This window comes from Indicator indicator, chromosome 30, assembly GCF_027791375.1.
Source record: "Indicator indicator isolate 239-I01 chromosome 30, UM_Iind_1.1, whole genome shotgun sequence".
In the NCBI taxonomy this organism is placed as follows: domain Eukaryota; kingdom Metazoa; phylum Chordata; class Aves; order Piciformes; family Indicatoridae; genus Indicator; species Indicator indicator.
The window spans coordinates 10,118,011-10,132,307 of NC_072039.1; the positions used below are offsets into that span (position 1 = coordinate 10,118,011).

General features: G+C 51.6%; 1 protein-coding gene across 1 annotated transcript in view; it reads left to right on the forward strand.

Annotated features, from left to right (window-relative positions):
* Positions 1-201: 201 nt before the first annotated feature.
* Positions 202-14,297, forward strand: part of MTMR4 (myotubularin related protein 4) — a 30,420-nt gene continuing 16,324 nt past the window's right edge. Inside the window, exons 1-6 of the mRNA XM_054394164.1 lie at positions 202-261; positions 2,593-2,682; positions 6,136-6,252; positions 7,353-7,435; positions 7,651-7,817; positions 10,400-10,496. Of these exons, the coding sequence (XP_054250139.1) occupies positions 217-261; positions 2,593-2,682; positions 6,136-6,252; positions 7,353-7,435; positions 7,651-7,817; positions 10,400-10,496 (599 nt within the window). The 5' untranslated portion in view covers positions 202-216. The remainder of the gene's footprint in view (positions 262-2,592; positions 2,683-6,135; positions 6,253-7,352; positions 7,436-7,650; positions 7,818-10,399; positions 10,497-14,297) is intronic.

A 14,297-nucleotide genomic window follows, 5' to 3' on the forward strand; every position in this document is an offset into this window, starting at 1 on the left:
CCGTCCTCCGCCCTCCCTGCCTCCATTGTCAGCGGCATCGAGCGGCGGCGGGCACCTGCTGCGGTCCCCGGCGGCAGGGATGCTCCTGCCCTTGGCGGCGGAGCGCGGAGGCTGCGGCAAGCCCGGCCAGGCGGTTTGCGAGCCGGCGGCGGAGGGACAGAGGAAGGAGATGCTGCTTGCCCGCTGCCGGCCCTGCTGCCGCCTCGGGAATTGAACATGAGTCTGCCAGGCCGCGTCTCCTGCTCCATGCTCAACTGCTTTGTAAGTGCTGCTTTTCTCTTCCTCCTCCTCCTCCTCTCCTCCATGCATGCGGGGCTGGAAGCCAGCACCTCTCTCCATCTCCTCTCTCCAGCTCCCATGTTGAGCTGGCTGCCCCGGATCAGGCCTGTCCTTGAGGCTGGGCTGCGTGTGGATCTTCCTGCCCTGGATCTGCCTGGCCCGGTGACACCTCCTGCAAAGGGGGATCCCCTTTCCTCCTCCCTCCCATATCACCATCACCCCCGTCTCTGCTGTGCTGCTTCCCTGCCCGGGCCCAAGGGCACAGCAGAACCCAGCACCGCGGGGTGAGTCGGCTGGAAAGCCCCGGGGCACTGTGCCGTGCCACGACACGCCGGCTCCGGCCGGTCCTTGCCTGGAGCTGAAAAATTACCTTGTGAGAGCAGCCAAGCCCAGGGGAGCTCCCACCATGGCTGGGATGTGCAACACCCCCACTTCAGGTGCTGATGCTACCAGGATGGTGGTGTAGTGGGAGGAGGTCCTGAGCTCTGTGTCTTTTTATACCTTTGGGTAAAGGAGTTTTCTTGCTCAGAGGCAATCTGATGCCACTTCCTGCAGAAAGCCCCCCACCCAGAGGGACTTGTGGCCAAATGGGTTCTGAGGGCTTCAGGAGATGGCTGGCTGGTGAGGAGCATGGGGTCCCGAGCCTCCTGCCCTGCTGGACCCCCAGGATGGGGCTGTGGCAGGAGGAGATGCTCAGCCTCCCACGTGCCCTGTGCTGTGGGTGAGGTGGGACTCAAGGACAGCCAGGCAGGTGGAGAGCTTGGGCTGCCCTGTTCCAGTTCCTGCTGCTCACTGGGATTTCTTTGCGAGCTGCCAAGTGGTGATGGCAGAGGATCTCTGCTCCCGGGCTGGCTCAGAGGCACACACCTTTCCTTTGTGCTCTCCTGGGCTGGTGCCTCCGCATCAGAGCAAGCTGCTGGCAGGAGAGGCCCCCAAGCCCCCTGTGGTCTCTGGTGACTGCTGGAGCAGATGCTGTGGCCAGTCTCTCTCTCAAGGCTTCATGCAGGGACCTAGTGAATGGGTGGGGAAGTGCAGGGCCCCAGCTGGGGTTGATGATGAGTTTTGTGCTAGCTGCAGGCAGTGTGGACATAGGCACCTCTGGACCTGGGAGGAGGTGGGCTCTGTGGGATCCAGCTGCTCCAGTCTGAGGTCCATGGGGCTCTTCAGGCTGGGCTGTACCTGAGGGTAGTGAGGCTTGAATGGGTATTGAGCTTCATTTTAAACATAACCAAGCCAAAAGAGTTAGGTTCTTGTTTCTTCAGACCGAGATTTAGGGTTCTGACTTGAGTGACTTACCTAGAACGATATTTAATTTAAAAATAGTACTTAATGCTTACAGAGCAGAATATTTCCTAGTAAGTGCTGAGCCTTAAGGAGATAGAGAGCAAGGGGCATTCTGATGAGAACAGTCCCACACCAAGTACATGAGGAGTTAACACCATACCAGGCTCCTCAGCTGAGTGTCTGGATGCTGCTTCTTGGGGAGGTGGTGTGAGAGAGTCAGGGGTGAGGGTTGGTGAAAATTGGGACTGAGATTTCATGAGTGACTGAAGATTCACAGGTCCCAAACTGAGACACTTGCCCCACTTTTCCAAGGGTGGCATGTCCAGGCTCCATGTGGCCTCTTGGACCACTTCTCTGAGGCCTCCCTGGGCTGTCCAGGGTGTCCATCTGGGCAGGTCAGACGTGTTCAGCTGCCCTGAGGATGAATGAAGTCCCTGCTTGAGTGCTGTCACCAGTCAACAACCCACACTGTGCATTGGGTGCACTTGGATGCTCTCGTTGCATGGTTACCTTGCACACTCACATGTTCCCTCAAAAAGCTTCAGGCTCTGTCCATTTGGGCTAACATGCAAATGAAAACTGCCAGAAGAAAGAGGCCTTATGAGCACAAGAGGAGGGAAGAGTAGGTCAAAGGTGGACTGCAGATGGAAACCTGTGTTAGGCTGTTTCTGCTGTGGTGTCATAGTGAAGGCAGTGGGGCAAGGCTTGCCATGACAAAGTGCTGTCACCTCATCCCAACACCCTGTGCATGGTCAAGGGGTATCTGCTTGGCTTTCCAAATACCTCACGTTTGGACAAGATGGGACTTGGAGACCTGCTCCGATCTTTCCCTGTGCTGTGTGTGTTCTGCAACAGCCAGAGGAACTGCTGGGGTCCTGCAGTGCAGAGAGTGGGGTCTGGAGGCAGCACAGGTTCAGGGGAACCTCAGGGTATTAGGATGCCAGGAGCATCCAGCAGCTTTGCTTTTTGGCTTTGTGTACCACGTGTTGCCTGGCACCTGTCTCAGTGTGTGTTTTGTTTGCACTGCAGGGCGAGGAGGGCCCTCCCAGTTTGGAGTATATCCAGGCCAAGGACTTGTTCCCCCCGAAAGAGCTTGTGAAAGAGGAAGAGTCATTGCAGGTAAGGAAGGAAGAAAGCCAAGAGAGCAGCACGAAACCCGAGAGCTGCTCTGCAGCCCAGGCCATGCTCTGGAGGCTGGGGGCTGGCTGGTGCTGTAGGTCACGTTTGGCCTGGGCAAGGCCTTCTGTGTGCATGGAGGCTGCTGACAGCAGATCTGTGCCCTGGCCCTGCCTCCCCAGCCCTGCCAAGCCACTGCGATTCGTGCAGCACCGCATCCGCTGCTTGGAAACGCGGCTGGAGCATGATGCAACACAGAGCTGCTGTCCTGGGCATTCCCTCTCCTCTGCCTCAGCTGCCTCTCAGCAGCCGTGGTGCTGCCTGCCTAGCACTCTGCTGCAGATCGATGCTCTTGGGACAGGCCAGGTATCAGGCCAGGCTGTGCTCCGTGCAGCCATACTGAGCCACTGTAATGGCTGCTCTGGCCCTGGCACAAGCTGCTCCTGGCATTTTCCTGCTGCAGAGCTGTTGGAAAGAAACCTCCATATGGTGCCAGCCTTCTGCTGAAGAAGGCCCTCAGAAGAGCCCTGGGTGCTGTTGCTGCTGTGCAGCATGGGCAGTATGCTGAGTGGTGGAAGCTAAGCCTCCAGGTGTTTGTTGCTTCTTGTAAGATAGTCCACTGCTACCTTGTCCCAGTGCTCATCCTCCTCCTCCTCCTCTGGCTGGAGCCAGGCTCACCTGATGTGTTTGCTCTGACTGATAGCTGGAGAAGGCCTTTGCATTCTTCCAAGTTCTCACCTGCCTTCCCCAGGGGACGTTCAGCTGTCCACACAGGTTATCACAACCCTGCTGCCAGGGCCCTTCATGGGGAGCAGCCTGCATGGAGCTGCATCCCATCCCCCCAAAAAAAATCTGCAGAGCTGAATCCAGAGCTAAGGGCATCTTGTTGGCATTCTGCTGAGCATAGCAATCACTGTCTCTCAGAACCACGCACTGATGGCTGGACTCTGTGATCTTGGAGGACTTCTCCAACCTTAATGATTCCATGATTCTATTCTATGATGGCATCTTGGTGCTGGTCAAAGCAAGGACTCAAATGTAGCCACCAGAGGACTGACTCAGAGGAGCAAATGTGGGCTGAGGAATTGTACAGGGTCAAGGCTGCAGGTCAAGGTCTGCAGCCTGCAGAAGGTGAAGCCACTGAGACAGCTCTGAGCTCAGACTACCTGGAGAAAAGCAGAAGCTGCTTTAGCCTTCTGTGTGGAGGCCCATGAAGTTCACCCCTCCCAAAGGGTAACTTAGGTTCAGTCGATTGTTATTCTTTAAAATGTCTAAAAGGACACCACCAGCCTGATAATAGGCTGGATCCAGGCACCTGTCAGTTCATTCCAGGATTCCCCTCTGTCAGTTCCTGCAGTTTTACCATCCCATTTCTGATCCCTCTCCCTTCTGGTGCTGTGTGAAAGAGCCACGTAAGCAGAGGGAACACATGCCAACTATAAACAGCTCTGGCAAGCCTGCATAGATAAAACTGCAGAAATACAGAGAATATCTTTTCCTAGTGTCAAACAAGAAACACTTCTTTAAGAGTAATCAGACAGATGCCAGTCTGAGGTGGTTATTTCTGTCCAACTAACTTAAGAAGGTAGAAGTTTGCATCATTGTCACTTGCACAAGGAGTCTGCAAGCCAGGAAATTCCATTTTTTTAGGCAGCATATAACCCAGCCATGGAAACAGCTCAGAAATAAGGTCTGGTTTGTGCTAGTTAGAGTGTCATGAATTGTTTCATCAGCTGCCCTGTCTGGCAAGGAAAGGCTCTGGCTGAAATGACAAATCTTCGTGACATTGTTTTGCATAATTGGTTGCCAACATTACCTGCTGTAGGTGGCACTCAGGGAGCAGGGAGGAGCAAAAGAAAAAGGGGCTTGGGGAATTTTAGGCTGTTCTGTGTTTGGGTTTTTTTTGCTTTTTTTTTTTCTTTTAATAATGCAAGAAAAATCAAACTTGGCCATCTGCCAGGATCCCCTGTTTTAAAAATAGCTGTGACATGTCTGAGCTGATGGGGATAAAAGAGAAAGAAACTTGATTTTCTTAATTACTATTTTAAAAATATATCTAATACAGGTAACTTTAAACATGGAATCATATAATGGGTTGTTTTGGAAGGGACCTAAAGATCATCCAGTCCAACCCCCTTGCCATGGGCAGGGACACCTCCCACTAGACCAGGTTGCTCAAGGCCTGTCTGGCCTGACTTTGAACACTTAGAGGGATGGGGCATCCACAACTTCTCTGGGCAGCCTGTGCAGTGTCTCACCATCTTCAAAGTGAAAAACTTCCTTCCATATATACAGTCTAAATTGCCCTCTTTTAGTTCAAACCACCAGCCCTTGTCCTGTCACCGCAGACCCTGCTCAAAAGTCTGTCCCCAGCTTTCTGATTGGTCTCTTTAAGCCCTGAAATGCCACCAGAAGGTCTCTTGGAGCCTTCTCCAGGCTGAACAACTCCAACTCTCTCAGCCTGGCCTCACAGCAGAGGGCTTCCAGCCCTCCCATCATTGCTGTGGTCTCCTCTGGCCCTGCTCCAACAGATCTGTCTCTGCTGTGCTGAGGACTCCAGAGCTGCCCCAGCACTGCAAGGGAAGGGGGGGTCTCAGCAGAGCACAGCAGAGGGGCAGAATCCCCTTCCTGCCCCTGCTGCCCACACTGCTGGGGATCAGCCCAGGACAGGCTGGCTCTGGGCTGGCAGCACTTGGTGCCAACTCATGTCCAGCTTTGCACCCCCAAGTGCTTCTCCAAGGGCTGCTCTCCATCCATTCTCTACCCAGCCAGTGTTTGTGCTCTAGATTGCTATGACCTGTGTGCAGGACCTTGTGTGCTTGTTCTTGTTGAACTTGAGTGAAGGTTTCTCAGTCACACAAATAACAACAGACAGCTTCCCTCAGGGCTTTACTGGCAGAACGTGGGCAACACTTTGATCCATTTACTTACCTGGACTGGTACCAGTGCTGCTAAGAGCTGCCCCCTTCTTTAAAATGACACAGCAGGTGTGTGTATGTGACACTGGCTTGGGGCAGAGGACTGCAGCTGCATTAGGCTCTGCCTGAAGCTGTGCAGAGCACTCCCCAGCTCATGTCTCAGGTTGTGTCCTTCGTTGTGCCACTTGTGTCAGGGTCAAGTCTGCCCTTTCCAAAAAGCAGAGACTGTAAATCCCTCTGCCCCATGGAACACCCTCCCTGCCAGATGCCCACACCTACTTTACACAGCATTTGTAGTCACAACTCTCCTCTGCAAGTAATTCTCCATTAGGAGGTGCATGATGGCTCCTGAAGCATCCTTGGAAGAAGCTCCATCTGCTGGGGCAGGGCAGTGAGGAGCAGTGCCCAGAGAGCACGTCGCTGTGAGTGATTTCCCCTGGGAGATGCACTGCAGAGGCAGGCAGAAGAGTGGCTCTTGGCATTTCTGGTGTGCAAAGTACTCTGCATATCTCCTGAATTAGTGATGTCTCCCTTCCAGGTCCCATTCACTGTGTTGCAGGGCGAGGGAGTGGAGTATCTTGGCCATGCAAACGATGCTGTGATCGCCATCTCCAACTACCGGCTTCATATCAAGTTCAAGGATTCGGTCATCAATGTAAGTCTGGCTCTGCTTGCTGCTGCTCCCTCAGCCTTCACCCCTCACAGTGTTTGGGGGGGCACATGAGCCATGTCTGTGCTGTGGGAACTGTGCCTCTTGAAGGATGCCAAGCCTGGTGCTGTTGCTCGTTACTGCTGGTCACACAGCTGCTGTTTTGCCTCTGCATTTTGGTGTGTGGATTGGGTTTTCCTTTGGATAATGATTAGAGTTTTCCTTTGCTGTCTTCTTTAAATTCAAGCACCAAACTTAGCTTGTTAAGGTCTCTGGCAGGTCAATTTTAATTAGACTTTTACCTGGAGAAGGAGGGCAGCAAAGCTGGCGAAGGGTTTGGAGGGCAAGTCTTATGAGGAGAGGCTGAGGGAGCTGGAGTTGTTTAGCCTGAAGAAGAGGAGGCTGAAAGAAGACCTTATTGCTATCTTACAGCTACCTGAAAGACGTTGGAGTGAGGCTGGTGTTGGCCTCTTCTCCTAAGTAACTAATGACAGGACAAGAGAAAACAGCCTCAAGCTGCACCAGGGGAATTTTGGGTTGGATATTAGGAAGAATTTCTTTCCTGCAAGAGTGGTCAGGCATTGGAACAGGCTGCCCATGGAGATGGTGGAGTCACCATCCCTGGAGGTGTGCAGAACACATATAGATGTGACATTCTGGGACGTGGTCTGGTAGTCATGGAAGTGTTGGGTAGAAGGCTGATCTTGATGACCTTAAAGATCTTTTCCAACTTTACTGATTCTATGGAGATCAATAACTAAGAGTCAGACAGTGACAGCCTGAGGCTCTCTCCCACTCTCCCTCTTGACTTGCCATCTTTTTCTGCAGCTCTTGTTTGTCTTGGGTACCTGTGCTCATCTGGATGTGAGTTAGTCAGGAGCTGGCCCCAGGTGGGAGACTACCCAGGGACAGAATAGAAATAGAAATCAGAATAGCAATGGTGGCTGTGTGCTGAGTCATGAAGCTTCATAAAGCTCAGAGTGGGTTTGGAACTAGAAGCTGATGACTGCCAGAGCCGTGGCTGCGTGACAGGCCCTAGGGCAAGGCTGCTCTGTCTGCTGCGTGATCTGCTGGCTCTTGTCATGCCCTACATCTGTCCCTTGCAGGTGCCTTTGAGGATGATGGAGAGTGTGGAGTGTCGGGATATGTTCCAGCTTCACATCGTCTGCAAGGACTCCAAAGTGATCAGGTACCTGCCTTATTGCCCTGCTCTGGGTGCCACTGCAGTCCAGCTGCCCTCAGAGCTCTGCTCTCACTCCCCTGCCAGGGAATGGAGCTGCTCCTGGCCAAGGGCACTAAGTCTTGGTGCTTCATTCCTTTTTCCTGGTGAAGTGGAGCAGAGCTCCCTGTCTGTGCCTTTTGTCTGGATGGCTCCCTGAGGATGATTTGCATTTGGGTTTGCAGGTGCCATTTTTCCACCTTCAAGCAGTGCCAGGAGTGGCTGAAGAGGCTAAACAGAGCCATTGCCCGCCCTGCCAAGCCCGAGGACCTCTTTGCTTTTGCCTACCATGCCTGGTGCTTAGGAGTCTGTGTTGATGAGGAGGATCAACATGCACATCTCTGCCGTCCAGGTAAGCTCCCAGCCTGTCTCCTTCCTGCTCTTCTGTCCAGGAGCATTGCAATGCAGTTTGAGCTGCTGTTCATGAACTGATGTCTGGCTATGTCTTAAGCTCTGCTTAGCTGTAGCCCAAGTTCTGTGATTCTGTGATGAATCAACCAAGTTGGAAGAGACCTCCAAGATCATCAAATCCAACCAATCACCTAACCCTAACTAATCAACTAGACCATGGCACCAAGTTCCTTATCCAGGCTTTTCTTAAACACCTCCAGGGATGTTGACCCCAGCACCTCCTTGGGCAGCACATCCCAATGGGCAATCTCTCTGTCTGTGAAGAACTTCTTTCTAAGATCAAGCCTAAACTTACTCCTACACAGCTTGAGACTGTGTCTTCTTGTTCTGCCACTGGTTGCCTGGGATATGAGACCAACCCCCACCTGGCTACAACCTCTTTTCAGGTAGTTGCAGACAGCAATGAGGTCTGCCCTGAGCCTCCTCTTCTCCAGGCTGAACACCCCCAGCTCCCTCAGCCTCTCCTCACAGGGCTGTGCTTCAGACCCCTCCCCAGCTTTGTTGCCCTTCACTGGACACGTTGAAGCAACTCAACATCATTCTTGAATCTTACTGAGGAGCATCCTGTACCTAGCTAGAGATCCAGCTGAAGGCCAGATGCAGCTGGATAACAAGCAAACTTAAAGGAGTCCCAGTAGTAAGCACAGTGAGGACATGGCCAGCAGGACGTAGGAGGTGATTCTTCTCTGCTCTTGTGAGACCCTACCTGGAGCGCTGCATCCAGCTCTGAAGCCCCCAACACAAGGACATGGATCTGCTGGAGACAGTCCAGAGGAAGCCACAAAAATGATCAGAGGGCTGGAGAACCTCCCCTATGGGAAGAGACTAAGGAAGTTGGGGCTGTTCAGCCTGGATAAGAGAAGTCTCTAGGGAGACCTTAGAGCAGCCTTCCAGTACCTGAGGAGGGTTACCAGAGAGCTGGGGAAGGGACTCTTGACAAGGGCTTGGAGTGCCAGGATGAGGGGCAGTTTTTTGAAACTAGAGCAGGGTAGATTTAAATTGGACCTTAGGAAGAAGCTTTTTACTATGAGGGTGGTGAGACATTGGAACACCACCCAGCCCAGAGAAGTTGTGGGCACCTTATCCCTGGAAGCGTTTAAGAACAGGTTGGATGAGGCCTTGAGCAACCTGTGCTGGTGGAAGGTGTCCCTGCCCATGGCAGGGGATGGGAACTGGATGATCTTAAAGGTCCCTTCCAACTCAAGCTATTCTATGCTAAGCAACTGTTTTCTTTTTCCCTCTGAGTGAGGGAAACATCCCATACTTGAGTGAAGGAAACATCCCATGCTTCAGTATTCCTATCATGATGACAGAGAGATGAAGCAGTCTTATCACTGGATAGTAAACATCATCAGCTTTGAGGCAGCACAATTGATAAGAGTTCATCTGCTTCTTTTCACTGACACTCAGAAATGCTGTGACATTCCTGTGATCAGGTCTGTGGAGGTGCCTGACTCCTTTCACAGGCACAAATCCAATCGTTGAATCCATAGAGAAGAGCAGAGTTCCGGTGGTGCCCTCGTGTGGACTGGGAGTTTCCATCAGGCAACACAAAGTTCACTTGCAGTTGCTTTATCTTTAAACAGCTTCATCATGAATAAAAGGGGATTAAAATGAGTAACAAACCTGGATTTAGGCTTAAAAATCTACTGATACTAGAAGAGAGAAGTAGGAGCCTGAATGAAACTTCCAAACACAGGTTGGGATTCATAGATTCAGAGTGGTTTGGGTTGGAAGGGACCTTAAAGATCATCTAGTTCCAACCCCCCTGCCATGGGCAGGGACAATTTCCACTAAACCAGGTTGCTCAAGGCCTCATCCAGCCTGGATGGGAGGGATGGGGTTGGTTAGTGTAGCTGAAAGATAATAAAAAGAAGCTGCCAAAGAAAAGGTAAACTTCATGTTCTCACTGTGCCCCAGACACCAGGAACTGGGGGAGATTTGGTGTCTTTCCTCTAGAGAAAGTGTTATTCTCTAGTACAAATAAACTTAGGTGTGGAAACTGTTGTTGCAGGATATGAATGAGGTGGAGAGCTTTGCAGTATTTATTTATTAACAAGATTTGACACTTGAGGAACAAAGGCACCTAGGATTTGCAAGGCGAGGCTGACACATGAGAGACAAACCCTGGGTCAGCCTCTGAGGGCAGTCTGGATGAAGGACCTGCCTGGGCTGGGTGCTCAGTACCCCTCTGCCATGGGGTTCCTGATGTCCACTTTGGAAGACAGCTCTGTCAGAAGGGCAAAAGTGGATTAAATTAACACCTCCCACCCCAACTCCCACACAGGTGTGAGAAGGCTTTTCCCCTGCTGCTGTCGAGGCTGAGAGGTGACTTGACAAAATAAGCTGAGGAACCCCCATGAGGGACAAGGATTTTTGGCTTCTGAAGCAAGTGCCCTGCCATCCAGCTGTGCTGTAGTTTCTCTCCAACCTCTGCTAGTTGCTGTGGAGCTGCCACTCACACTTCCAGGCACCATCAGTTCTGTTTAGCCATCAGTGATGTTCTCTGCTCTGCTCCTGCAGGAGACCACGTGAAATACCGATTTGAGATGGAGCTGGTGAGGATGGGCTTTGACTTGCAGAACGTCTGGCGTGTCTCTGACATCAACAACAATTACAAGTGAGTCTTTCACCACCTGGCTCTCCCTTCTCTCCTCTATCCTTGCCTTCTTCCCTTCACAGTCCCTGTGCAGAGCAGTGGGTGACTCAGACTCCAGCTAATCCTCCTTCTTGGCCTTGCTGCTCCTCAGGCAGATCAGCATATGAGGCAGATCCCCTTTCTTTCCATCTCTCACACCATGGAACTGGAGAAGGAGCACAGCTCCAACAGCAGAGCTAGCAATAGCTGTAAATGCTGACTCAGGTAGTTTGTGGTATGGTGGCCATAATTTACTCTTGATGACAATTGGGAGTCTTGGAGGAGCCATCCATTGTGGGGTTGCCTTTTCCTTCTCTCCAAAATTCTTGGTCCTGTTTGAAATTAAACCCACAAAGTTTTCACAGAGGTGTGCAGCTGTTCAGCTCTTGAGGAACTGGGGTGAGCCAGTGCAGGGTTATCAGGATGCTCAGGAGTCTGGAGAATGAGTGAGTCTTGCTTGATCTGGTGCAGAGGAGGCTGAGGGATTGATGATCTGCTGCAGTGTACAGCTGCTGGAAGGGCATTTAGAAAGGTGATGGAGTGAAACTGCTGACAGTGTCCACTTCTGGGCTCTCCAGTTCAAGAAGGACAGGGAACTGCTTGAGAAGGCACAGCAAAGGGCTACAAAGATGATCAGGGGACTGAAACATCTCTTGTGAAGAAAGGCTGAGGGACCTGGGGCTTTTTTAGCCTGGAGAAGACCAGACTGAGGGGGAATCTTATCAATGGTGATCAATATTTAAAGGGTGGGTGTCAGGAGGATGGCATCAGGCTTTTTGTAGTGGGGCCCAGTGACAGGACAAGGGGTAACAGGGACGAACTTGAACATAGGAAGTTCCATCTAAACATGAGGAGTAGCTTCTTTACTCTGAGGGTGGTGGAGCACTGGAACAGGCTGCCCAGAGAGGTGGTGGAGTCTCCATCTCTGGAGACATTCAAAACCCACCTGGACCCACATGGGGACTGGACTGGATCATCTCCAAAGGTCCCTTCCAATCCTTATCATTCTGTGTGACAGTGGTAGGTGACTGAATAAGAGGCAGCAGCCACAGGGTGCAGCTTGGGATGTGTTCACACTGGACATGGGAGAGAAAAAAAAATCCTTCTCCAGGCAGATTCCCAGCGGGGTGTTGGAGGTGTGGGCATTTCAGGTGTTGGAGGGGATCCCTAGGTTGGGGTGGAGATCTCTAGAAGGTCTTTCCCACCAGCATGTCAGTGATTCCAGCACGTCAGTGATTCCAGCCTGTCTTCTCCTGAAGAAGAGCAAAGGAGCTCCTGGAGAAGAGCTGCTGCATTGGTTGCAGCAGATGGCATTAAGCCAACAGGATTTGATTAAGCTTTGACAGAGGTTTTCATTTCTGCATTCCCTGTAATCCCTTTCTTCAAGCAACTGGTATCCATCAGTGTTCATGTCTTAGCCAGTAAAGGCATCCCCATCACCTACAGACTGCACAGTTCCAGGTCACCAGTTCCTTGTGGAAACCATGAGAAGCCCTGGGCATGCTGGCCTGGGGACATCCCATCTTGGAGAGCAGTTGGGCTAGATTTTAGGATGTGGTTCCCTCTGACTGCTTCAGAAAGCTCAGCTCAGCCTGGCCATCTGTGGTTCACTTCCCAGCCAGCAGCACACAGCAATCAGCCAGCTCTTCTAAGGACAGATGTTTTCATTTCCAGCCCAACCAGGGAAGAAGGAACTGGAAGCAAACCTCAGCGAGCTGCCTGCAGGCCTTGTTTAGCTTTCCTCCAACTGCTGAGTTTTCTACCTGGGCATCCTGGCACAGGTCACAGCTTCCTGCAGACACCCAGATCTCAAAGATGGTGTAATTTGACTTGTGCAACCCCGAAACCTGTTCTCCCTTGTTGCTTTGGGGAGTGTGTCTTTAATTCCTGCCTTGGCTTTTGATCATTCCCACCTGCCTCTATTCACAGGGATTAGGTTACTCTTTAACTGTTTATAGGCCTTTTATCTTTTATTTCCCAGCACTGGCAAAACAGTGTTGTTAGAGACAGGATACTCCAAGGTAATGGCTTTGTTCAGTGTCTTTCAAGTCTGCTCTGAGATGTCCTTATCTGGAAACTATTATCTTCTTCCTGGTGACAGCATCATAAAATTAGAGCAATACAAGCATATCATAACCACTCCTTTGGCCTCACAGGAGTCTACTCTTCCAGCATGCACTGATCATAAAATTAGTCCATGATCTCTGCAGGGCTTTCACATTTCCAGTCCTCTCTATACCCAGAGAGATGGACACATCCTGCACTCCCCACCTGGTATCCAACCTAAACTTCCTCCTGCTGTCCAACCTAAATCTCCCCTGCTCCAGGTTCAAACCATTGCCCCTTGTTCTGTCATCACAAGTCCTTCTAAAAAGTTCCTCCCCAGCTCTCCTGTACCCCCTTCAGGTGCTGGAAAGCTGCTCTAAGGTCTCCCTGGAGCCTTCTCTTCTCCAGGCTAAACCTCAACTCTCCCAGCTTCTCCCCATACTCTCCAGCCCTCTGATCACCTTTGTGGCCTCCTCTGGACCTGCTCCAGCAGATCCATGTCCTTTTCAGCTTTGACATTTTTCCTGCTCCTTTCTGGGAGAGCTCTTGATTCATGCTTTGCCTTAGTTTGTTACCATTCTCTGCAACTTCTACAACCATCCCTCTCTCTGAGTGGGAGAGGTCATATGAAGTGTTCTTGCCTGGATTTGCCATGTGAATGTGTGGACAATAACTCTGCAAAGACCCTTAGCAATAAGCCCCATGGCTTTGAGGATCTCTCTCTGGACTGCTTGTCAGCTTCATGGTAAGAAGATGCTTCACTGGTCCTTGTGGTCCTTTTCCCAAGAGACTGGTTTTTGGGATCCAACCTCACAGTTTCAAAACAAGCTCATCCTCTGGGTCAGCATGGTCCCAAGGGTGTTTCAGGCCACCCACATCCCTGTTCATCTCCTTTCCATGTGGCATAAGCATGGCTCCATTTGCTGTGAAAAATGATCACTGAAGTTCTGTTCCTCTGCCCCTCACTCCCTTCGCCTCTGTCCTCTGCCCCTCTCTCACTGCCCAACCAACAACCCCAACCAACAACCCCCCCTACTCACCCAAACCAAAACCAAACCACCCCAGCACAACTCAAAAACCCCCTTTCTGAAAATCCCTTCCCAGTCAGCCCCCTGAGCTGTATCTGCTCATTCTGTGGTGTTTCCAGCTAGCTCCAGGTGGGTGATGCTCCACCACCTCCCTCCACAAAGCCCTGTTGACTCTTCCCAAGTGCCCCCTGTTTACCCTCACACCACCACAGCTCGTTGCTTTGTGTAGCAGCCAGGCTCCAGTGGTTTCCCACATTGGCTCCAGAGACCTTCTTTACAAACCTGACACCCTGTTTGCCACCTCTCATTCCTCTGTTGCCCAGCCAAGGTAAGCAATAGCTTACACATCTCCGTTAATCATCCACCTGAGGTGTGGTAGGGTTGCTGGAGAAGTGTGGAGCATTTGTCTAGTCCTGCTGGTGGCTTACTTCTCCTCCTGAGCAGATTGCTCAGCAGGTTGCTCCAAAACTTCCCCTGCAGAAGTTTCCACGTTGATCTCTTCTTGTGCATTGCAGGGTTAGGTCTGGAAGTTTTTGTGGATTCTTCTGCTGAACATCAACACAAAGAGTTCTGAGTTTTCTGCTGTGGTCTTCAGTATGGTTGGGGTTGGAAGGGACCCCTGGAGATCATCCAGTCCAACCCCCCATGCTATAGCAGGGTCACCCATAACAGTTTGCCCAGGATCACAATGGCCAGGTGGCTTTGGAAG